This window comes from Sylvia atricapilla, chromosome 8 (assembly GCF_009819655.1).
Source record: "Sylvia atricapilla isolate bSylAtr1 chromosome 8, bSylAtr1.pri, whole genome shotgun sequence".
NCBI classification, from domain to species: domain Eukaryota; kingdom Metazoa; phylum Chordata; class Aves; order Passeriformes; family Sylviidae; genus Sylvia; species Sylvia atricapilla.
In genome coordinates, this window is record NC_089147.1 from 4,417,128 (window position 1) to 4,441,616 (window position 24,489).

The following is a 24,489-nucleotide window of genomic DNA, read 5'->3' on the forward strand; positions in this document are numbered from 1 at the left end:
CAGGGGTAGATGGCACCGTGGTGGCTGTCTGCAATGGGGATGTCACCTCCCCTGTGCTGGTTGTTAATTCACTTGTGGCCGTCTCCCTCAGAGCTGCCATCTCCTCTCTGAAGACTGCTGATGCTGACATTGGATCTTTTAGAGATGTCATTGTTTCTGGGAGTGTCCCTTTCATAAAGGTCGGCTCCAGGGCTGTGGTGGTTATATATGCTGGTGTTTGCTCTGTTGGTGTTAGATCAGACTCTTCTGACTCTTCTGTTTCTGAAAAAAGAAGAGCATCCCGCATGTGAGCACTGTGCAATGGATACATCTGGTAGCTACAAGCCCTGTTCCTCCAGGATGAAGTGAAATCAAGAACAGTTTTTCTGACGGCATAGTCCATCTTGTCTGGGGTCAATGGAGAGAATGGAGGAGGGTAACAACCAATTTAAATTTTTCCTGGAAGTGGTATTTCCAGATGGTAAACATGGTGAGGTTCTGGTGTGGCATCTGCTCCCAGCCCCAGGACACCACAGCCTCGACAGCCTGAGACTCTACAGGCTCCTGGCATGGAGTGGGGGAGCTGCTACTGGCAGCAGCAGGGCTTGGACCTGTCCCCATTGTGAATGCCCTTCTGCAGAGGATCAGGACATCCTCGGGAACTGTCTGGGCAGTGGTCTTTGGATGGTGCTCCATGCAAGAGCAGGAGTGGAGCAGGCTAAATCATCTGTTCAATACATCCAGCCCATAGAAGGCACTGGAGCTATGAATGTAAGAAAGAAATAAATGGCATTTTAAAAGGCTCTGAACACATCACACATAGATTAATAGATATATTGTAGCAATATTTATTCTTTTCTCTAAGTGAAAAACACTAGTGTAGCTAGCACTGCTTCTAGCATGGATTCAGCTCTCCAGGCTCTTACTCTCCAAGGAAACATGGAAAACTGCTATATAGATATAAAACACCTGAACAATCTGTTATCATCAACCATGTCTTGGTTCACAATGCATGAAAAAATAAGATATAAATAACCCACATTCTCCTAAAAACTAATGGGAAAGTAAAATGAACATGACAAGGTGAAAGAGTACTCAAAATGGATGGATATTTGCAAAGTAAAAAAGCATTAATGGATCTAAATGAAGAAAGACTTGAAAAATATGGAAACAATCCAAAGTGTATTATGTGCTATGACAATCTGAGTTGTGATTTTGAAATTATTATTGCCAACAACAAATCCCTCAAGAGTTCACCTAACCCCATTCCTCCCTGATGAACTTTGCCTATCAGACATAGCTTTGCCTATAATTTTGAATTGTTTCCTTATTGCCACTGCCAGGTAATTAGATGGAGTAATTGTTCTGCATATCTGCAATGTGTATCTGATCCTTGGGGTTTTTAATTGCTTGGCATGGATGGACAAGCCCAGTTTTTACATGACCGTAGTGAGAAAAACATGAGTCCATGCTGGTTCTGCAGGGTCAGTGGGGTGGAAGGACAGGATTGGGGGGAGGAAAAATCTGGGAGTACCTGAGCAGACAACAGAAGCATCTTCATAGTGGGCACAGTTGTGGATCCTCCACCCCGTGTGGTTGCAGCGCAACAAGGACACCTCGTTTCCTCTGCACCCCACGTTGTCCAGCACGATGTCACCTGAGCCTTGCCCAAAGTAGGCACTTCCTAGAGCTGCAATGGCCCTGCCACATCCCAGCTGCCTACACACAACCTGGGCATCTGCCAGGTCCCAGTAGTCATCACAGACTGTCCCCGACCGTCCTCTGTAATAGATCTCCACACGACCTTCGCACCGGTGCCTTCCGTTCACCAGCTGGACGTAGGGACCTTTGGGAGAGAAGGCAGGAGCACAAAACAGTCAGGAAAATAAGCTGGAAGGGGCTGGAAGGAGTATCTATTCTGCTTTCTTCCCCTGTTGTCCCCAGAAGTTGTTGCCCAGCCCAGTATTAAGTGCCTGTGAGGACAGAGGTGATTTGTACCATTTTTATTCCTCTCTTCTAGTTCTCAAAATCAGCCACGTATATTTTATGCAAGGTCCCTACAGTAAAGTTAGGCAACAGGCTAAGCACAAAAGCAAGAAAAGAAATTTCTGGGACAAGTTTAAGGATCTAGTCTACACATCATCAAATCCTATAGCTTATAAGAGTAACTTTAGTGTAAGAATTCCACCAAGTCTCCTACAGAATGGATGATGGTCTCAACAGGATCACAAAGATTTCAATAGGAGTTCAGTGGCTTTATTTCTTATACACCAGTAAAATGTTATTACATTCTGAAATAAAGAAATAACCTGCCATGTATACCCCTGATTACTGCATTCATTCAGGTAAAGCCCATCTGTTTTTCAGTTTTATATGTCTTGTTTAGACATTCTGGAGTAACCAGCGTGAAAATCCTGATTTTTAGAGATACGTTATTGGTGAAGAAGTTTATTAAAGGCTTTACTACCAAGTGTAAGCAAGCAAATGAATGTTGTAACTTTGGATTTGCAGTATTTAAACTCTGGAAATCAAAACAGCTGCACTTGTTATATTTTACTTTGCTGCCAAGTGCATATTTACCTTGTTATTAAACACTTAGTCATCCAAAGCAAAACAAATCTCAAAAGTTAACAGCTCCAGGATTTCTTCACTGCACCTAATTCTTTGCTATTCAGCTAGAAGTACAGTCAAGATGGTGACCAAACTAAATTTGTCCTGATTTGAATGACTTTCAAAGGGCAAAGCTATAAAAGTGCCCCTTGACTTATATCTGACTTGTTCCTTCAAATATCTGCTTAAACATGTGCATTTTTGAATCCTACTCACAGGGTTTTTGAGAGCTGAAACAGCAAACCTGGCAAAAAGTCAGAGTAGGATTAGGAAATTGAAGCCAACCTAAACCAGTTTTATTTGCTTTCATTCAAGGCCTGTCATCACAGTGAGAGCATAACCATCAGCTGGGGATGAAATTGGATAGGTTAAATCCTGCCTCACACTTCAAAGGTATCAAAAAGACAAAAGCCTGTGATTATACAAATACGGCAAATACTCTGCTCTGGGACACAGAGAGCAGAGAGACGAACTAGAGCAGCCAGAGTGAGATGACTTATCACCAGAAAAGCAGGAGACTTAATGAGGTGACTGGTGGCAATATAAATTATCATCACGAAGCTTAAATTACTCATTAGAAAAGTCATCAGCAATCATTCTAGGATATACCCAGAACTATTAACTCAAAGTCATCCAAACCATTCAGGAGACAGAAAGTAATCATGGAAGGAAAGATTCTATGACTATAAAAAAAGTTGAACTAAAAATATTTCATCTCTCATACTTTTAGATGTCCGTCATTTAACCACAGTGCTAGAGTGTGAAAACTTAATGTAATATTTTGTTAAATTGTACATGACACAAACCAGATAATACAAGTGATATTAAATATATATCATATGTGCGCACACATATTCTCTGGAATAAAATACACACTGAAAGTAAGTAAAGAAATAAATATTTCCATAATTTTTAGATCAGATTTCTGGAACTGGAAGAACACCTCATTCATTACATACTCACATTCACAATTCTTGCAATGATACAAGGCACTAAGATGAGTAGGACTCTGTGGCAGCAAAAATGAACTCCACTAAATGGTTCAAATCATTCTTATCACCCACTCTGATGATTAGTTCATCATTTTAGTAGAACAAAGCTCTCTTCTTTCATCCAATTCCCCCTTTATTCTTTTGGCCAAACCAATATCAGCCAGAATCTAATTTCTGCTCTTGGAATCAAGAGAGAGGACTCCAAGCAGTCTTTATCATTTTTCTATGTGCCCTGGAACAGGTCTAAGTGTTTTACCTGTTTTGGCCTCCAGAACTGCTGGACCCAACAAGAACAGCCATGTCAAAATCATAGTGGTACCCATCCCAGCAGGTGGTGTTGGCAAAAAAGACCTCAGAATATATAGTCTCTATTTCAGAAGGGGAGTGGCTCTACAAGTCTCTTTTTCTACAGCAGAACAATAAAACAACCATAGTCCTCTGATCTGAAACAAACAAATGTTTGATTTGTTATTTAATATTTTGTAACTTCCTGGGTTTTGCGAAAAGACAATATCTCGAGAGTAACATTTTCCATTGCCTGGAAGGAACTATTTATGCTACCATGGGTTTCACAATCATCTCATTGTACAAAAAAAAAAAAAAAAAAAAAAAAAAAAGCTCCTGTCCAAAGATACCTTTAAAATCTGATTGATGCATCTCAGCATTTTTTTTTCACGAGTCAGGTATTGGGATGGTAGTGGAATCTTGAAACTTAAATGGTTTTCTTCCAGCAATATAGCAGGAGACCCTTACCAGTTAATGTGGCAGGTCTCCTTGGGGAGCCATGAATGTCCTAAAGCTTCAGCAGACTTTACATAAAATAAGATCAGACCTGGTGGCCCTGTGTAAGTATGACTGGGGGGACACTTGCAGCTGAAGTCAACACTTCCAGCCCCAGTATAAACCTATTATTTTGAGGCACTTTTAGGTTCAAGCCAAAATTCCAATCAAAATTCACTGACAGACAGATTGCAAGGAAGTGTCAGAGAATCAGGGTCGACTGATAATTTTTTGTGCAAACACCATCGAAAAAAATCAGTGGATTTTATGCATAGTGAATGGAAAATTATGTAGGCTGAAACTAATTTTGTCCTAAAATTTCATTTGATCCTTTCAACCAATGAATCGGCAGAAAACAGTTCTGATTTCTTCAGATTAAGAAAATGTCTCTTCCTTGTTTAAGGAAAAATCTATTTCTTGTTTAATTTTACATGGTGGCAGTTACAGCTATATCATTCTTGGAAGAGGAATTTAAAGTTTTTTCCACAACATGAAATAATGCTTAATTCTCTTTCATCACTCTCTTGCCAAAGTGGTTACTTCCCTCAGTTTTTGTGTTTCTAACAATTTCACAAGAAAATCTGATGCTCATCCTAACACTGGAGAGGCAGAATGTTGTTGTCCATCTCATACCTACCTCTACAGCCATCATGTCTTGCTTGGATGGAATTGTCACCAGTTAAAATTGCTGTCACATATTAATTAATTGCCTCCAGGGACAGTCACCAAGCAGAAAGGCAAAAGCCCAAGGGGGAAAGAGAATGATCTAAAACATCTTTCCACAAAGGCCAATATCACTGGAATGGTAGAAGGAAGTGAAAAATAAAAGACGCCAAAGATCACTTTGGAAGCCTTGAAAGTGAACATTCAGAATGGTAAATATGTTTCTTCTTTATCTAAACAACCACATTTGCACATGAATGAGGATATGTACACAACACCTGGTATTGACTATTCATATTCTGGTTTTGACACCTTGACAAGAATGAAAAATCCAGTTTATTTGACTGGCCAATCAAACACTGCAATCAGTGAAGCAAGAGTGAGTGATGGATCACAGTTCTTCTCCAAACTCTCGTAATAACTGAAAAAGGGTGAGGAGGAAGGGGGACATGAAAAGGATTCCCAGGTGGTTCAACTGTAAAAAAAGTCTTAAGCTGACCAGGTAAAAGATCAAGATTGATTGATTAATTAATTTGTTCTTCACAACCTTCTTCATCAGTAAATTTTTCATTTCAAAAATCTAGATATTTCTAAAGATCTTTATTATCAGTCAATCTCTGCATGATAGAAATAGGTAAATAATTTGTTTTTATTAACCTTAGTGAATTAATGCAAGTACCATGCAGTATTTCATCCTTCTCACTGGCTAGGTAAATCTCTTACAGTAACCCATTTTTGTTCTCAAGGTCTTCTTCTGGCAGCTTAACGTATTTCCCAGCACATCACTCTGAATGAAGCAGTGCTGAGCTTTGGAAACACTTTTTCTTCTGCTGACAATTGTGAGGGCATTTTGCAGACATACTGGATTTTTAAACGTTAAAATTGGAAACCATTGAAAGGGTGAACAAGAACAATCAGCTTTCACCCATGACTATAGGAAAGTATCAACACTGGAATAAGGATACCCACAAACTTCTCCACAAAGGAATGACAGTCTGAATCCAGGCAGAAGGGTTTGTGGCAGAGAGATCATTCACCAGGCACATGACTTTTTCCTAATGATCAAACCCACTTTTCTTGAATCCTGCATTGCAATAATGCTTATAGATCAAGGGACAGAGCAAGAAATGAGGAGGAGTCAGACATCTACTACCTGAGCTGTTTGGCAATGTTTTCTGCAGCAATATTTAATATGGAAACCAGTGAACTTGGTAATTCTACCATGTATTTTTATCCAGCCTTTATATTTTTCCATTTGGGAGCCCTGGCACAGACATGCAGTGGGAAAACTCAGCTCTGAGCAGCACAGGGGTGATGAGGATAGGAGACACCAGGATCTAGGCCTGGGATCTTTCTGTTTGTCTGGTGAAAATCATATTGAGAGAATAAGAGAAGTGGGAAAAAAGTGCCATCAAGCTGTACCCTGCAAGATGGTGTGGTAGCAACACCACCTCAGCATGGCATGGCCACAACAGGAACAGGGGAAGGAGAATACAGTCAGACTGGGAAGAGCAGGGCGAAAGTCCTGTTCTACAGAGTTAGGAATAGCCAGGTCCAGGAGAGTCCTTGCTGTGATGAGCAGGTGCCTGGATTCCTCTGAGCCTGAACAATCTCTAGCCCAGAGAACAGATGAAGGCAGGTCAGCCTCCTGAGATGCTTTCCCTCCAAAGGTGGCTGAAGGCAGAGTAGGGAGGAGGACCCTAAATCCTTGTTCCCCAAGTGTGGAAAAAACTTCTCACTTTCTGTGTACAGTGCTAGCCCCTCCTTGTGTGATCCCATCTTCACATCACAGAGGAGGGATGAGAGGCCTGCCTGGAATCATGAGCAGCTTGAAGGAAAAAATGTTGCAGGCTGCAGGGCTGATTCCCATCAGAGCTGCCCATATTTTCCTTGTCAGGGCAGGATGTCACCCAAGAGCACAGCTCAACCTTCCTCACACGTCATCACCTTGGCTCACTTGCCCATCTGACATTGCTCAGCTACAAATGAACTTACCTCTTTCACAGCTGGCTGGACAGCAGGAATGTCTCAAGAAGGGTATTTCTCAATCAACACCAGTGACCTTTCCACCTGTATTAAGTGGCTTTTTCTAAACAAATTCTTCCTTTTATATTGTTTTTTTTTTTTTAATTTTGTTTTCACATGGGCATAAGAGACAGGTCACATTTCCTTATGGGAACTTAGGTACATTCTCCCTTCCCACCTACTCCAGGTATAGAAATGTGTGACAGCAAGAGCAGGAATCATCACTTGGCAAAGACACTTTGTCAGAAACCATGTTCTCCAACCTGAAAGTGTGTTAGTCATGAGTTCACACACACACAAGTGGGATATATGCAAGTACACAAAAATAAAATGTTCCTCAAAAAAACATTTTCTTTCCAGGTTTTTGTAATTAACACATTTATGTAACAGGATTATATTCATTCTACATACAATGTCTTATAAATAGCCTACATTTACTCAGCGAAATATGAATTTGGGAAGAACCATACTGCCCAAAGTCAGGAGTGCTGTACAGCAATAATTCCTCACGTGAGCCCATGAGCATATTTCCTTATGGCTCACTGTTGAGATTTTTTACTGCAAAGAAAGAAACATTTTTCTTGTACTACTTCCCAGTGTGTCTCTTGGTGCTCCACAGGTGCTTCATCTTCACATCAGCAAGGGCCAAATAAGTCAGTTCTTGTTTCTCAAGTCACCTCTTTCAGTGTTCTCAGCCAGACACACAAGGAGGAGTTCAGCAGAAAAGCTTTGAAATGTCCAGCACTGAAGATGCTTCTTTGGATGCTGGCATGAAAGAATCAGTCCTTCTTTACACCCTAGGTGTATTTGGACTGGATTTGAAAATCAGATGGCTTTATAAATTCAGCTCATGGTAACATCAGGTGTAACCTTGATTCCTCAAACGTGGTCTGGATGGTGGAATAGTCAAGTGACAGCTGCCTGTTCACACTGACTGCAAACCCAAATAACGAAGCAGGTGGCTGGTGAAAGCGTCCTTCCACCTCCCCGCCTGGAGCTGCCTCTCACACTTTCTGGTATGGAATGCCCTCCTGCATTTTCTTCTTCCAAAGAAATCCTCCCAGTGTGAGAGCAGCAGCTGCCAGCAGCACGGTGGTCACAGCCAGAGGAACGTGGGAGCTGTCAGCAGGCACTGGGCTCAGAGTCTCCCCTTTTGCCTGGATGTCAGAGGCCAGCTCTGTGCAAAAAACAGTAAGAGAGAAACTTACATTTTTTCCCCTGAGCTAGTCAATTGCAAAGAAAATTCAGCAAAGAGAATTTGAGTTAAAAAGCTCTAATCTGGATCTGATCAGAAGACTGCACATTATTTCACAAATGGTTCTGTGGCCATGCAAAACAAGTAAAGATTGTGGCAAGAAATTAAAGAGAAACTGGAAGTCTGTAATGATTACACTCAAAGACCTTAAGATGTTGCTTTCTGCTAGTGGAAACAGCAGCTACAGGACAACATTTCCAAGAGGACCTAGAGATTGATTATAAATAAATAACAGACCTGTAAATCAGGCACAGACAGCTTTGGAAAATTAATACAAATCTGGCAGGGAGATTAGTTACATCTCATCCCTCCTCCCATAGAACTGAATCAATTGCCTTTTCACATGTGCAGAACATGGAATGGATCTAAACTATGATAGGAAGGAAAGAGTTTGTAAATCTAATGAAACTATTTTATATATGTAAAAAAAATAATCCCTCCATAAGAATTATAGCAGAATTGTAGATGGACCAGCAAAGGCACATTTCAGAGCTGGATCTCATGTCTGAACTGAAACACAAACACACTGTAACACAGAGAGCCTTACTTTGTTAAAGGTATTTAAACTCACTGATGTTCCTGTTCTCAGCCTGAGCTTCCCGAAGCTGCACGGGTCCAACAACAACATCCACTTGTCTATGGGAAGAGTCTGCATTCCTCCTGAACCTGCTCACGCAGCCCTGGTAGCAGCGGGAGGAGTAGTTGTGGAGCCTGCACACATCCAGCTGGCAGCGCAGGAAAACTGACGGGAACCGGCTCACGAAGGCAAAGGAGCTAAACCCAAACTGTGCGACGTCGGGGCGTGGAGAGGGGAAAAGGGGTTTGAATTACCCCAAGTGATCGTGTTCACTGTAAATATTGTGAGTATTGTGGGCTCCTCTATGTGCCAGGTCCTAGCAGTCAGAAAGGATATTTGACACTGAAAAATCTCAAGCATACAGGATGGGATTGCTCACTTAACCCTCCCTCATAAAAGGGAGAGCAAAAGGGAGAATTGTTCCTAGATCATTGGGCCCATGATGCCTTTGATCATCAGGAAAGAGATGCATCATACAATGAGCCTGCGACCGAGGAGTGGACCTTTCTATGGACAGCATCTCACAGGTGATCCACAACTGTGAGACCTGTGCTGCAATCAAACAGGCCAAGCAAGTGAAGCCTCTGTTGTATGGTGTACAATGGCTGAAGTACAAGTATGGGGAAACCTGGCTAACTGAGTACATCACCCTTCCCCAAACCCCCAAGGCAAGTGCTATGTGCTAACCTTGGCAGAAGCCACCACAAGATGGTTGGAGATCTACCCTGTGCCTCATGCCACTGCTCAGAACATCATCTTGGGCCTAGAAAAGCAAGTCCTGTGGAGACACAGCATCCCAGAGAGAATCAAGCTGGACAATGGGACCCACTTCAATGATGGCCTTATAAACTTGTGGGCCAGAGAACATGGCATTGAATGGATATTCACATTCCTTATCACACACCAGCTGCTGGGAAAGTTGACCAGTGCAATGGACTACTATCCGTGGACACATCCGTGGGATTGTCTTTGCTCAAGGACCTGGTGACACTTGGTGGATAATGTAGAAAGATGTAGAAACCTGTTGTGTACCACACAGAGATCTAATTTTAAGTGAGAACAGTGTCTAAGGTTTCATTCTGTATATACATCTATGTATGTATATGTATATATCTGTAAGAATGTATTGATTTGGGTAAAATGTAGATGGTAATAGAATAAGGGGTGGATTATGTCCTGGGTTTCAGTGTAGGATATGCACAAAGAATTTACTCTATCGCCATCTTCATGAGCTGTTGTAAACAGGTGGGACAGTGTTTTTCCCCATGGCACACTCTATTTGGGCTACCTTCTGTTAATGGCCCATCAATGCCTTGCCATATGACTCGCAGGTAACTCCCTCCAGGAGCTATCTCTGTTTAATGGGCAGTCAAGGACCCACTGCAGGACTCATAGAAGGAGAGCATCCCATTGTGAGATGCTCCCCCCATGGGGAGGAGCCAAGCATTCCCATCTGGATATAATCTGGGATTTGGACAGTACAGGCAGCCCTTACCCACTGGATTTCCAGAGGACAAGAGCTACCAGACCTTTCTACGGCATCACAGCTTCAGGAAGACCACCTCATCTGGATGGCTTCCACCAGTCTACTCAGGTTGTATTCTGACTCTGTCAGTAGTATTTTGTATTTCTGTATTTATTTTATTTTGGTTTTTTTTTTTTTTTTCTTTCTTTCTATTAAATGGCATTGCTGACTTGGAGTCTCCCACTAGTTTTGTTTTCAAACCACTCAACCTGAGCACACAACACCAGCATCTTCACTGTGGCCACAGTTGTGGTTGCCCCAGCCACTGTGGCCACACTGCAAAAGGGATGATTCTGACCCTGTACAGCTGACATCATCCAGGTAGATGTTGCCACTGCCTTGTCCAAAGTAGGCATTTGATTTTGCAGAAACAGCAGAGCCACATCCCAGCTGCCTGCACACCACCTGGGCATCATTCAGGTCCCAGCCGTCGTCACAGACGGTGCCCCGGCCCCCAGAGTGTGAAATCTCAACACGACCCTCGCAGCGGTTCCTGCCGTTCACCAGGCTGACGGTGGAGGAACCTTGAGTAGAAAGAGATACAGAATACTTGTTAGGAACCTCTAGCACAAAGGCACCTTCTTGTTCCAGGGTGATGCCTTTTTCAACCTAGAAGTGCAACAACACAGCTTTCTGGACAATTTCTGTCTTGGAAGTAATATATTAGTCAATCTTTGTGGGAGACCTCCAGGGCAGATATGGAAAAATAGCCACAAAATATTCACAAGGGGTGATATAATTCCTCCCCAGTCCAAATCCCTTCAAAGTCCTCTGTGCCTCAGATGGGACTGCACTGTTTTGATGAAAATATGTCTGCAGAGCTGTTTTTCTGCCTTAGTAGCCAGGAAAAGTACCAAGAGAGCCTAGGGAATCTAGAATGATTTTAGAATTCCTGCCTGGGAAAATGCTGTAGCAAAGTTACAATAAGAACCTACAAAGCTACAAATCTATGTGTAATGGATACAGAGAATATATAAATGAAAAAAGATTAAAACCAAAACAGCATCAGAGCCTTGGAATCACTCTCTGAGTTTCAGGCCACCACGACTCCCAGCCTTGGCTGTGTGAAACTGCTTTTCCTGGCCTCTCGTCTCCCCCGGAGAAAATCAAACCCCAAACTCTGAGGCACTAATTGTTTATGTAAAAAGCAGTTGCCAGGAAACTCAAGGGAATAGCAGATGCACTGTAGGATCAGAGAAGGTGGTGCTGGGTGTATCTGTGCTTGTGGCAGCAGTAGGGGAGGAAAGGAAATAGGTAGGTGAGACGTGTTGAATGAAGGACCAGGACTGGTTTTCTCCCAGTGCTGGGCATGTTGCTGCCACCTTGGCACATGGGCAATGGAGAGCCCAGGGCTGTCAGCAGAATGGGCTCTCATGGTGGGACCAACCAAAAACAGGATCCTGCATTCAACACCAACACACACCCTGAATTCCAGCCAAGAGGGAACATTTTCTGAAAGTGTGCCAGTATGCAGGCAGTGAAATCAGTGGTACCTGAGCACACAACACCAGCATCTTCACTGTGTTGACAGTTGTGGCTGCCCCAGCCACGGTGTCTGCACTGGAAGAGGGACGATTCCCAGCCTGTACAGCTGACATCATCCAGGTAGATGTTGCCACTGCCTTGTCCAAAGTAGGCATTAGATGTTGCAGAAACAGCAGAGCCACATCCCAGCTGCCTGCACACCACCTGGGCATCATTCAGGTCCCAGCCGTCGTCACAGACGGTGCCCCGGCCCCCAGTGTGTGAAATCTCAATGCGACCCTCGCAGCGGTTCCTGCCGTTCACCAGGCTGACGGTGGAGGAACCTTGGGAAGAAAGAGATACAGAACACTTGTCAAGAACCTCTAGCACAAAGGCACCTTCTTGTGCCAGGGTGATGCATTTTTCAACCTAGAAATGCAACAACACAGCTTTCGGGATAATTTCCTTATACAGTGTAATACATAATTGTATCTTAGTTGGAGACCTCCAGGACAGATATGGAAAAATATGACAAAAGCCACAAAATATTCACAAGTACTGATGCGATTCCTCCCCAATCCAAATTCCTTCAAAGTCCTCTGCGCCTCGTATGGGACTGAACTTTTTTGATAAAAATGTGTCTGCAGAGCTGTTTTTCTGCCTTGGTAATCAAGAAGTACCAAGAGACCTAGGGATTTTGGAACGAGTTTAGAATTCCTGCCTGGGAAAAGGTTGTAGCAAAGGCATAATAAGAAGCTACAAAGCTACAAATGTGTGTGCAAAGGAAACAGAGAATATATAAATGAAAAAAGATAAAAAAACACAGCCGCTTAAGGACTTTGGAATCACTCTCTCAGTTTCAGGCCGCTATGAGTCCCAGCCTTGGCTGTGTGAAACTGCTTTTCTTGCTATATTCCTGTCAGAGGGAGAAAAAAACAAACCGCATACTCTGAGGCAGTTATTGTTTATGGAAAAAGAAGTGGGCAGAAAACTCAAGAGAATTTTAGACCCACTGTTGGAGCAGAGAATTGGAGCTGGGCATAGTTGAGACAGTGACAACTGTAGGGGAGGAAAGGAAAGGGGTAGGTGAAGCGTGTTGGATGAAGGACCAGGACTGGCTTTCTCCCCATACTGGGCATGTTGCAGCCACTTTGGCACATGGACAATGGAGAGCCCAGGGCTGTCAGCAGAATGGGCTCTCATGGTGGGACCAACCAAAAACAGGATCCTGCATTCAACACCAACACACACCCAGAATTCCAGCCAAGAGGGAACATTTTCTGAAAGTGCGCCATTATGCAGGCAGTGAAATCAGTGGTACCTGAGCACACCACACCAGCATCTTCACTGTGGCCACAGTTGTGCTTGCCCCAGCCATTGTTGCCGCACTGGAAGAGGGACGACTCTGACCCCGTACAGCTGACATCATCCAGGTAGATGTTGCCACTGCCTTGTCCAAAGTAGGCATTTGATTTTGCAGAAACAGCAGAGCCACATCCCAGCTGCCTGCACACCACCTGGGCATCATTCAGGTCCCAGCCGTCGTCACAGACGGTGCCCCGGCCCCCAGAGTGTGAAATCTCAACACGACCCTCGCAGTGGTTCCTGCCGTTCACCAGGCTGATGATGGCATCTGGGAAAGAAACAGGTAAGGGAAAACTTTTCACGGACCTCTAACACAAAGACACCTTTTCTTGTCAGGGCCTTGGCATTGGTCTACACAATTCAGGCCGCCACCACTCTCAGTCTTGGCTGTGTTAATATTAAACTGATTTTCCATAATTTTCCACTTCTCAGGGAGGAAATTAAACTCAGACCTCTGCCCCACTGACTATCCAGCGATGAGGAATTGCCAAAAATATGCGTAGAAATTCAGGCTCACCTGAAGGAATGGACCACCTTAACCCCCGTTGATGGTTGGTTGTTTCATCTGTTGGGAAGAAAGAAGAAATAGCAAGTGATCTCCTGGTGGATGAAGGAGCACGGCAAGATTACTCCCAAGACTGGGGATGTTGGGGCCACCCTGCAACATGGGAGATGGAGAGACTGGGGGGGTTCAGCATGGTGGTCTTTCATTGTGGGATCAACCACAAACATAATCTCATGCTCATTCCCAAAGCACAGCAAATTCCAGCCAACGAAAAACACAAGCCTGTGCCCTCCCTTGCCAGGGCCTTGGCAATGCCCTATGGATTTCAAGCCACCAGAACTCCCAGTCTCAGCTGCATTCTTGCTGTGCTTTTCATAAGCCGTTCTCTCCCTCATGGAAGACTAAACCCCATCCTCTGAGGCACGAATTGTTTCTGCAAAAAGAAGCAGCAGCAAGAAAAGCCAGGAAAAATTCAGACTCACTTGGAGGAGCAAAGAAGATTAATCTGGGTGTGGTTGTGGCATATGCAGAGGAAGAAGAGAAAGAAGTGGGGCTCTGGTGGAGAATGAAGAATGGCCAGGTTTCTCCCAGCACTGGGGATATTGGGGCCATCCTGTCCTGGGGATCTCAGGAGGATAATTTCTTTAACCTGCACTCATCCCCAAAACACACCTAATTCCAGCCAACAAAGTCCCACAGACAGGCACCTTCCTTGGACGGGGACATGGCATTGCTCTACAATTTTCAGATCCCCAGGACTGCCAGCCTTGGCTTCATTATAATGTACTTTTCCTGGGTTCTGCTGCCCCATGGAGAAAACCAAACCCCAAACTCTGCAGAAATGATTGACTCCTCAAAAGCACTGGCCAGAAACTGTGGACACATTCAGACCCACCTGGAAGAGTAGATGACATTAACTTTGGTGTGTCAGTGCTGATGGCATCTGTGGAGAAGGAAGAGAAAGAAGCAGGTGAGTCCCTGGTGGCTGAAGGAGCATGATCAGGTTTCTCCCAGTTGGGGATGCTGGTGTCACGTGGGAGATGGAGAGCAATGTCTCAATCTCAAGGTGTTCTTCCATGGAAGGAACAAGAAAACCAAAAATTTCTGGACACACCTTCCAGACACCTTATTTTTTTTTTTTTCCTGGTCAAATGAGTCCTAATTTTTTGATTGTGCTGAGATGTTGTGGATTTCCCTTCACTGGCAACTTTCAAGGTCACAGGTGGCTCTGAGCATCTTCTGTCTTAAACTCTGTTTTAAACTTCTTTAAAGAAATCTCTGCTTCTTTTTGGAAGTTTAAGCCAGAAGTTTTTTGATGTTGCCTTGTAACTCAAATCGTTTTATGATTCTGTGATTCCATGAGTCTATTTTTTTAGGATTCTTATTATACATGGCTGCTTTCAGTGACTGAATTTGCAATACATGTGATCAACAAGTTCAGATGAGGTATGTTTTCCCCAGAGTGCTGCATCTTTCTGAGGTAGAGGGCAAAGTTTTGATCTCTGAGAAATAAGAGATAATTAATAATGTCATATTCCACAAGGGTGTGATAGCCTCACAAAATTATCTTTTCAATTCAATTTCAAAAGGATGTAAAGAGGCCCGACTGAGGGCAAACCTATCAGTTAGACAACTTATTTTTCAAACGTGTGTGTTTGGATTAATGTTTGGTCAGACTAAGAAAAATAATCTGAAATTTTTGATTAATATTCGCATTTTTTTAGTGGCAATTCTTAATGTGTATTTGCTAGGACTGGACAGATTTTGTTGCAGGTCAATAAACCAAGCATTGAAGTCTTACTGTTAGCCTAATAAAGTGAAATACTCAAAGTAACACACAATTTTTGTGGAACTCCCTTACACCTATGCTTCTAATTTGAAATATCACACTACTTGCAACGATTAAATACACAGATTTTCCTGTAAAATTAAATTACTGGTAAAAACAATTAGAATTCATCTTTCTGTTTTCTGTTTTTATTATTCAAGCATTATGAACCATCTTTTTGAAAGCAGTGGACAAAATTAGAAATGCACACTCTATTACTAACATACCCAGGGATATAATGGACGTTGTTTACTTATTTACCGCTGGGGATGAAAAAAAAAATGAATAAAGAGGTGTCTGAGACAGGAGAAATTCCTTGGAAGAGCATAAGATTTCAGAAATCTTCTGTGAAAGTGGTCACGCCTTTTTTGTTCATTTGTTGGGCTTTTTGGGTTTTTTTGGTGTTTTAACTTTTTAAAATAATGAGAGTGTTTAGAAAGTCCTTAGCAATACTAAATATTGGTTTCTGAGGAAACCCAATGCTATTTTGTATTTGCACACTTGCAGACTGTTACAGTCTCCAAGGTTTTATTCCACATGCCTGAAAGTCCCAAGTTAGTCAAATGCACACACCGGGGACTTCCTGACACCCTACAACACAACAACTGTGACTTTCTATTGCGCTCCCATTAAATGATATAAGGCTAAATAAGTATTGCGTGCTTCCATGTGCATTTGCAAGATGGAATTTGAAGTATTATAACACAGATATATATTACAGACAAAGCATTCATAATCCCTCATAATTCCATACGGAAACCCACAGATTTCTAGGAACAAAGTCTCTCAATCTTTCACATCAGAATTCTTTCTAAATTTGGTACAAACTTAGCTACAAGACACTACTGCCAAGCAATGATAATTTCATCACACTGAATTCACTTCAACAGAAATAATATTTAATTATGCTATAGATTGGTACATATTTTTCATAAGATAACCTGATGTTATCTAATTTCAGTCTGTCTTTGAATCTTTGCAAAGGGTTGATTCAAGTGGCCTGTATAGAGTGCCATGTATAGACCCAGCAGAGCAAAGCAAGACACACTTGTTCCTACCTTTTTGTGAAGAATATATTTTGTGTAGCTTAGATGAGCTGGCATCCAGGAGTGCTGCATTTAAGAGGAATAAGCACAGCAAGTCCCTGGTGGTCCCCATCTTGTCAAGAGATCCCAGCAAAAGGGAGCGTTAGAATTTATACTCTGCACGGGTAAAAGACTGGGGCTCTCAAGGTCAGCCTGGCCCATGCTGTATCTGATTTATTTTGCAATAATCTTTATGATTATCTGATCTTTACAGAAGGATTATACAGGAGTGGTAAAGTTTCCATTTCCTCAATAATTTGTGGTACCTGGAAGAAGAGTAACTCTATGCCAGGCAAGACCATGATATGCCCTTATTTTAAGTTATCTTAACAGTATGTGCAGGCCCAGACTTACTTTAGGAACCAGCACAGTGAAACTATATGTTTCTTTGCCTCAAACATCTTAATTTTATTCATTTATTGCTAATAGGTAATTGCTTGATTATGGAGGTTATAATGTATTCCAGGATGAGGCAGTAAATACAAAGAAGGTTTTCTAGTAAATTCTGCAGCAGACAATATTGTATGTGTCATGAATGCTGATACTTTAGTTCTCCATTTGAAACTATAGGTTTGTTTCCCTGCTGTTTGAACACACATGTACCCACACACAAAAAAAAAAATAAAATTATAAATGGGATTAAGTCAGGAATCAAAAGTAAATTCATGCCAGTTATTTGTTATGTACCCTAAGTGGACCTCATCTGTGGGCTTCTGTTGAGATTGCTCTGGTTTAAGTGTCTTCCCTCAATCTACAGCGATGGTCCTCAGAGGCATCTGCCAGCAGGACTCCCTTCAATGCCTTGAATCACACAATTTCTAAAAAGAAAAGAAAGTTGAATTGAAATCAGAAGTCCTGTTGAGCTGGTTTCCTTGGTTGGTCTGTGTGAAGTCCTAATGGAGTTGTAGGTGACTTGGGAGCACAACAGCCCACACTCCTGTCTGCTGGGGTCATTATATTGCATTTCTACTATTTCTGTTCTCATCTGATGAGGAGAAATGGAAGTGAACTAGGAAGAGGCCAGTTGTTGGTCTAATACTCTTTTCATTACACCCTGTCCAGGCTGTACGTCTCTGTTCATTTTGGCTACGAGACCAGCTACAACCAAACTGCAATAGTTGGATGTAACTCAATAATCCTGCTGGTGTATTCCAACCTTTCTTCCGTAGAAAAACACAGCTTGGGTGTAGAGCAAGGGGAATAAAGAGTGCTCTTCCTGCAAAGGTTCACAGTGCCCAGCTAGAGGAAAGAAAGACAAAAGGCCAGAGACCAGAAAGAGAATCAGGAGCTGTTAAAGTAATTTCTGAGAAGAGCAAGTAACTGGAGGACTGTGGTAAATACAACTGATTGTACTCACATGGTAATAAAGACATGGAAGCCTGAACATTGCTATTCACAGTTCTACTGCTCCTGACTGCCTGACAAGAGCAAAAACAATACCATGTGCTCAATGGAGTGATCACACACTGTCCTTGGGAGGGGGATGATGAGGTCAATCCTACTTCAAGATTCTTGAAAAAAGAGCCAGACTCATCTCAGTGGTGCCTGGTGGCTGGTTGAGAAGCACTGGGCATGAACTGAAGTACAATAAACCCTACTACACATAAGGAAAGAGCATTCCTCTGTGAGACTGGAGAAGCAGAGGAAGAGGTTTCCCAGCAATTTTACAGATTCCTCAATTCTTCAAGTTATTCACACCAACTGGACACTGTCTGAGCAGCTTGTTTTCTTTGACCCTGCTCTGAGCAAGGGCACGGACTTGAGGATCTCCAGATCATGCAGCCATAGCTGCTTTGAGACAGTGTGAACAGAAAATTCATGGATGATATCAAGGAGTTTCAACAATGGAAGAGCACTAAATGCACAGTGGTTAAATGTATTCACAATAATTAAATCTGCTAGCAAGGTCCATGGACACGTGAACATATCAGGCTACTTCCCGGTGTCTGATTACTGGTGCAATTCTGGCACTTCCAGTAAGTGTTCTTTAAATTATATGAGAACTTATGCCTTAATAACAGGCACCTTTGATTGGTAGAGGCTAAAATTCCAATGTAGTCTACAGAATGTGTCTCATATTATGTGTCTTATCTATAGCACACACTGAGATCAGAGCAGCAGGAAGTTTTATGCAGCAAAAAGTATCATAAAAGTCCACAAAAAGCATGAGTTATGAGACTGCATGGCTGCTGGCAGATCAGCAATCCATTGTGCTGTTCTCACATCAGGAAGAAATGGAACTTTTGCCTTGGCTCTTGACCACTTATCAGAGAGATAAAATACAGAGGATCAAATTTGTCTTACTGTAGTCAAAAGTCTTGAGACACAGGAAACATTTGAATAAGAATAAGACATTTGTATGAGAATATCAGCCTCAATTAAAGAAAAACCTGTTTTTTCAGTGGTCAGCTCCTTGCTTGAATAAGTGTTCAATAAATTATACTGTTAGAGTTGGATTAAAGCCCAAGTGCTTTCTATGCAATTTCAATCAGAAGTTTCAAAAGTTTCAAACTGTGCAATTTTTCAATCAGAGTTGTCATTTCTAGTTACTCTTAGGGCTGTTAAACTCCATTGAAAGCTCTGCTGTGTTCATTGATCAATCATTGTCTTTCAGTTTAACAAAGGAACAATAAGACTTACAATAATACTCTGTGCTATAGATCCGTGGGCTGGTTTTCTGTCATACACTTCTTGCAGGAGGGAGCTTGAACAGAATTAGTCTCTCTGTATGTTCCCAGGAATGCTTTATCTGTCCCTATCAATTTTGTGTTGTACCAGCTGGGCCATACCCTGCCAGGGGAGCCCCCAGCACTCAGACTTTTAGTCTCCTTTGCTTCGTGCCCACAAAAGGAAAAATGTTCAGTTTTAAGTCAAAGAAAGTGACAAAATTAAATATCAGACATCTTATGAAAAGCAGGTGAAGTCAATCTGTACACCAGCCGTGCCTGTGTCTGACATTTGGGTGGTGTCCTGGAACTCATGTCCTCGAAACCCCATGTATGAACAGTCCTGCACTTCCCACATGACATGACACACGTGCATTTTTGTCACATAATGACCGAATATCCCCAACAGTCAGAACTGCCTGTATTTGGAGGATTTCTGGCAGTGAATGTGACAATAACCTTGGTGGATGCTTCTTGTTGGGCCATATCTGCTCTTGCCTTAAGTGACCCTGTAGAGGTCTTTTCTACTGGAAAGGAATTCTTTCCTAGGAAAGGAATTCTTTCCTACTGCTTTATGGCTGATCTTCAGACTTGGCTTTTCAGCTCTAGACCCTTTTTATACTTCTTTATTCAAATCACCCTTAGGTCTTTGAAGGGTTCTTGGCTTTAGTGTTCATTTAATGCCATTTTCCTTTCTGAAACTCAGTTTCTGAGTTTTACTGAGAGAAAAAGAACCTGATCTGGGAGAGTCTGAGGCATATGACTGCTGAAGGAGGTGTGAACACAGAAAGCAACTTGGCTCCAAGACTTCCCACTCTCTTCAGTGTTACCAGCTGTTCACCTTCTTGCCCTGACCTTGCCTTTAAGCCAAAAGGATCAGCAGGAAGGAAATGATGCTGCCAGTTGCCAAAGGGAATGGCTGAAGGGAAGTCAGCTCTTGGTGTGCACAAAGCCTAAGTGCAGGAAAAGCCACTGGTGCTCAAAAGAGAGAATCCATCAGAGGAGGTGTGCTGCTGCTGGGTGCTTTATGGTGTACATACAAGAGCACAGCTCAACCTTCCTCACACGTCACCACCTTGCCTCACCTTGCACATCTGACTTTGCTCAACTCCAAATGAACTTATCTCTTTCATAGCTGGGTGGAAAACACAAATGTCTCAAGAAGGACGTTTCTCTATCAACACCAGTGACCTTTCCACCTATATTAAATAGCTTCTTCCCAACAAATTCTTCCTTTTTTATTCGTTTTTTTTTAAATTGTCTTTTCTCATGGGCATAAGAGACAGGTCACATTTCCTTATGGGACCTTAGGTACATTTTCTCCCTTCCACATATTCCAGGTGTAAAAGAAGGCTCTACTTTGAAGCAAAACCAGATAGATTTTATTCCCATACACTAAGAGAAGAAAATAAGAAAAGAAAAGAAAAAAACAAAAAGACACACAAATTAATTTCTAAAACTAACCCTTTCTCCCACTACAAACTGTTCATTTTCCACAAACAATGTAAAGAGGCATAACTCAGAACCTCAGGACAGTACCACTTATAAAACAATTTTTCATTCAGCCTTTGAGAGAGAGAAGTCACTCCTGTGGTTTGGTAACTTTCACACAAAAGCAGCCTGCCCAGGAAAATCTGCATTTGTGGAATTTCCCATATCATGTAGCCTTTCCCATGACTACCCATGGGCCATGGATTTCACAAATTGGGCTGGCACCTTTTAAAGAACAAAAATCCATGCATGGAGGAGGGAAGCCCCTTGCACCTGCTAAGACACTCTGAAAAAGTGCTGAGAGACTTTTTGCAGGTCCTTAAGTACACAAGGATCAAGGAAGGGTTTTCTTGCAAGCTGCCCAATAGAAACAGTTTCAGGTTCTGAGGTACATTTCAAAGATCCAACAAGTGCCTTTGTGCTGCCACTAGGCTATTTATGACTAGAGAAGCACAGAAGGTTCTGCTTCTTCTCCCTTAACAGTCCTGGGGTGGGACTGACACTCTGTTCCTAATATGGAAACATTTACTTGGTTGTGAGGGTGCACCACAACACCTCTCCTCTATTTTTGTTCTCTAGAAGATCATTCTGAAATAGGTACGGGGAAGTATATAGGTCCCCTGGGAAGGAGAAGTAAAAATATTTAACCAACTTCAGGCTCCAGAACCACATGCTCCTTTTCTGTGTTTTGCATGCCTGTGCAGGCCTACAATGCCCTTTTGCAATCCATGACAATTTTCCAAATGTCTGTAAAATTCCCTCACCCAGAGCTCTCCCAAATGTCTTGACACCAACCTGTCTGCCTGTACCACATTCAGACAGGAATGGAATCCTGTGGGTGGAATCCTTCTATGGAACAGAATCAATTTCTATTTCTGCGGTGACAGGAAGGTCCTAGCAACTGATTGCATTGGAGGCTGTAAGTGAGTTTGACTGGGAATGGGTGGCAAAAACACCCCATCGTGACTGGCCCAGAGGCCCCATGCATCCTTGGCATAAACTATCTCAGGAATGGATATTTCAAAGACCCAAATGGATATCATTGGGCTTTTGGGAGAGCTGTAGTGAAGACAGAAAACATCAGACAGTTGAATACTTTGCCTGGTCTCTCAGATGACCCCTCTGCTGTGAGACTGCTGAGAGTCAAACAACAACAGGTACCAATTGCCACAGCAACAGTACACCGTCGGCAATACCGCACAGACAGAGACGCTGTGATTCCCATACATGAGATGATCTGTAAACTGGAAAGCCAAGGGGTGGTCAGTAAGGCCCATTCACTTTTCAACAGCCCTCTATGGCCAGTGCATAAGTCCATTGGAGAATGGAGACTGACGATGGATTACCGTGGTCTGAATGAAGTCACGCCACCACTGAGCACTGCTGTGCCAGATATGTTAGAGCTTCAGTACAAGCTGGACTCCAAGGCAGCAAAGTGGTCTGTGACCATCGATATTGCCAATGCCTTCTTCTCCTTTCATTTGGCAGCAGAGTGCACATCTCTGTTTGCTTTCACCTGGAGGGGCATGCAGTACACCTGGAACTGACAGCCCTAGGGGTGTAAGCACAGCCCCACCATCTGCCATGGACTGATCTAGGCTCATCAGAAAGGAAACACAAGCTCTCCTAGGTGCCATAGGCTTTTGAAGAATGCCCATTCCTGAGTGCAGCCAGATTGTAAGCTCTCTCTACCTGGTGACCCACAAGAAGAACGATTTCCACTGGGGCCCTGAACAGCAGCAAGCCTTTGTCCAGATCAAGCAGGAGATCACTCATGCAGTAGCCCTTGGCCCAGTCAAAACGGGACCAGAGGTGAAGAATGTGCTTTACTCTGCAGCCGGGAACAATGGTCTGTCCTGGAGCCTTTGGCAGACAGTGCCTGGAGAGACTTGAGGGTGACCATTGGGACCACCTGGAGCCGAAGTTACAGAGGCTCCGTAGCAAACAACATACCCACAGAAAAGGAAATCTTGGCTGCCTATGAAGGAGTTCAAGCCACCTCATAAGCAATTGGCACTGAAACACAGCTGCTTCTGGCACCCCGACTACCGGTGCTGGGGCGGATATTCAATGAAAAAATTCCTTCCACTCATCACGCCACTGACTCCACATGGAGCAAATGGATCGCCCTTATTACACAGCACACCTATACTGGAAACCCAAACCTGGAAATTCTGGAAATTATAACAAACTGGACACGAGGCGAGACGTTTGGATTATCATCTGAAGAAGAAGAGCATGTGACACATGCCAAGTAAGCCCCAACATATAATGAGCTACTAGAGACTGAAAGATGATATGCTCTATTCACTGATGGCTCCTGCCAAATTGTAGGCACTTGTTGGCAATGGAAAGCTGCAGTATGGAGCCCCACATGATGAATTAGCACAAGCTACTGAAGGACGAGGTGGATGAAGTCAGGTTGCAGAGCTTAAAGCAGTCCAGCTGGCTTTGGGTATTGCTGAATGAGAGAAGTGGCCAAAGCTTTATCTCTCCACTGACTCATGGATGGTAGCTAATTCTCCGTGGGGATGGCTGGATCCCTGAAAAAAGACCAACTGGCAGTGCAGAGGAGAACCCATCTGGGCCACTGAGATTTGGCAGGACATCACTGCCCAGGTAGAGAGGCTGACCGTGATGGTTTGACACATGGATACGCCCGTACCCAAGAGCTGGGCTAATGAAGAGCATTGCAACAATGAGCAGGTGGACAAAGCTGCCAAGGTGAAAGTATCACAAGTGGATCTAGACTGGCAGCACAAGGGAGAATTGTTCCTAGATCCTTGGGCCCATGATGCCTCTGGTCATCAGGGAAGACATGCGACAAACCAATGAGCCCGTGACTGACGCATGGACCTTTCTATGGACAGCATCTCACAGGTGATCCACAACTGTGAGACCTGTGCTGCAATCAAAGAGGCCAAGCAAGTGAAGCCTCTGTTGTATGGTGTACGATGGCTGAAGTACAAGTATGGGGAAACCTGGCTAACTGAGTACATCACCCTTCCCCAAATCCACCAAGGGAAGCACTATGTGCTAACCTTGGCAGAAGGATGGTTGGAGACCTACACTGTGCCTCATGCCAAAGCCCAGAACAACATCTTGGGCCTAGAAAAGCAAGTCCTGTGGAGACACAGCATCCCAGAGAGAATCAAGTTGGACAATGGGACCCATTTCAATGATGGCCTTATAAACTTGTGGGCCAGAGAACATGGCATTGAATGGATATTCACATTCCTTATCACACACCAGCTGCTGGGAAAGTTGACCCGTGCAATGGACTACTGTCTGGGGACCCATCCATGGAATTGTCTCTGCTCAAGGACCTGGGAACACTTGGTGGATAATGCAGAAAGATGGAGAAACCTGTGGTGTACCACACAGAGATCTAATTTTAAGTGAGAACAGTGTCTAAGGTTTCATTCTGTATATACATCTATGTATGTATATGTATATATCTGTAAGAATGTATTGATTTGGGTAAGATGTAGATGGTAATAGAATAAGGGGTGGATTATGTCCTGGGTTTCAGTGTAGGATATGCACAAAGAATTTATTCTATCGCCATCTTCATGAGCTGTTGAAAACAGGTGGGACAGTGTTTTTCCCCCTGGCACCCTCCCTTTGGGCTACCTTCTGTTAATGGCCCATCAATACCTTGCCCCATGACTCACAGGTA

The 24,489-nt window shown here is 43.2% G+C and overlaps 1 protein-coding gene across 1 annotated transcript in view; it reads right to left on the reverse strand.

The window, feature by feature from the left end:
* Positions 1-127: 127 nt before the first annotated feature.
* Positions 128-24,489, reverse strand: part of LOC136364462 (deleted in malignant brain tumors 1 protein-like) — a gene marked incomplete at its 3' end in the record, with an annotated part of 28,024 nt that continues 3,662 nt past the window's right edge. The window contains exons 5-11 of the mRNA XM_066324433.1: positions 23,910-23,918; positions 22,007-22,022; positions 13,192-13,490; positions 11,820-12,214; positions 10,616-10,955; positions 1,514-1,825; positions 128-261 (exon numbers count right to left, since the gene is read on the reverse strand). Of these exons, the coding sequence (XP_066180530.1) occupies positions 128-261; positions 1,514-1,825; positions 10,616-10,955; positions 11,820-12,214; positions 13,192-13,490; positions 22,007-22,022; positions 23,910-23,918 (1,505 nt within the window). The remainder of the gene's footprint in view (positions 262-1,513; positions 1,826-10,615; positions 10,956-11,819; positions 12,215-13,191; positions 13,491-22,006; positions 22,023-23,909; positions 23,919-24,489) is intronic.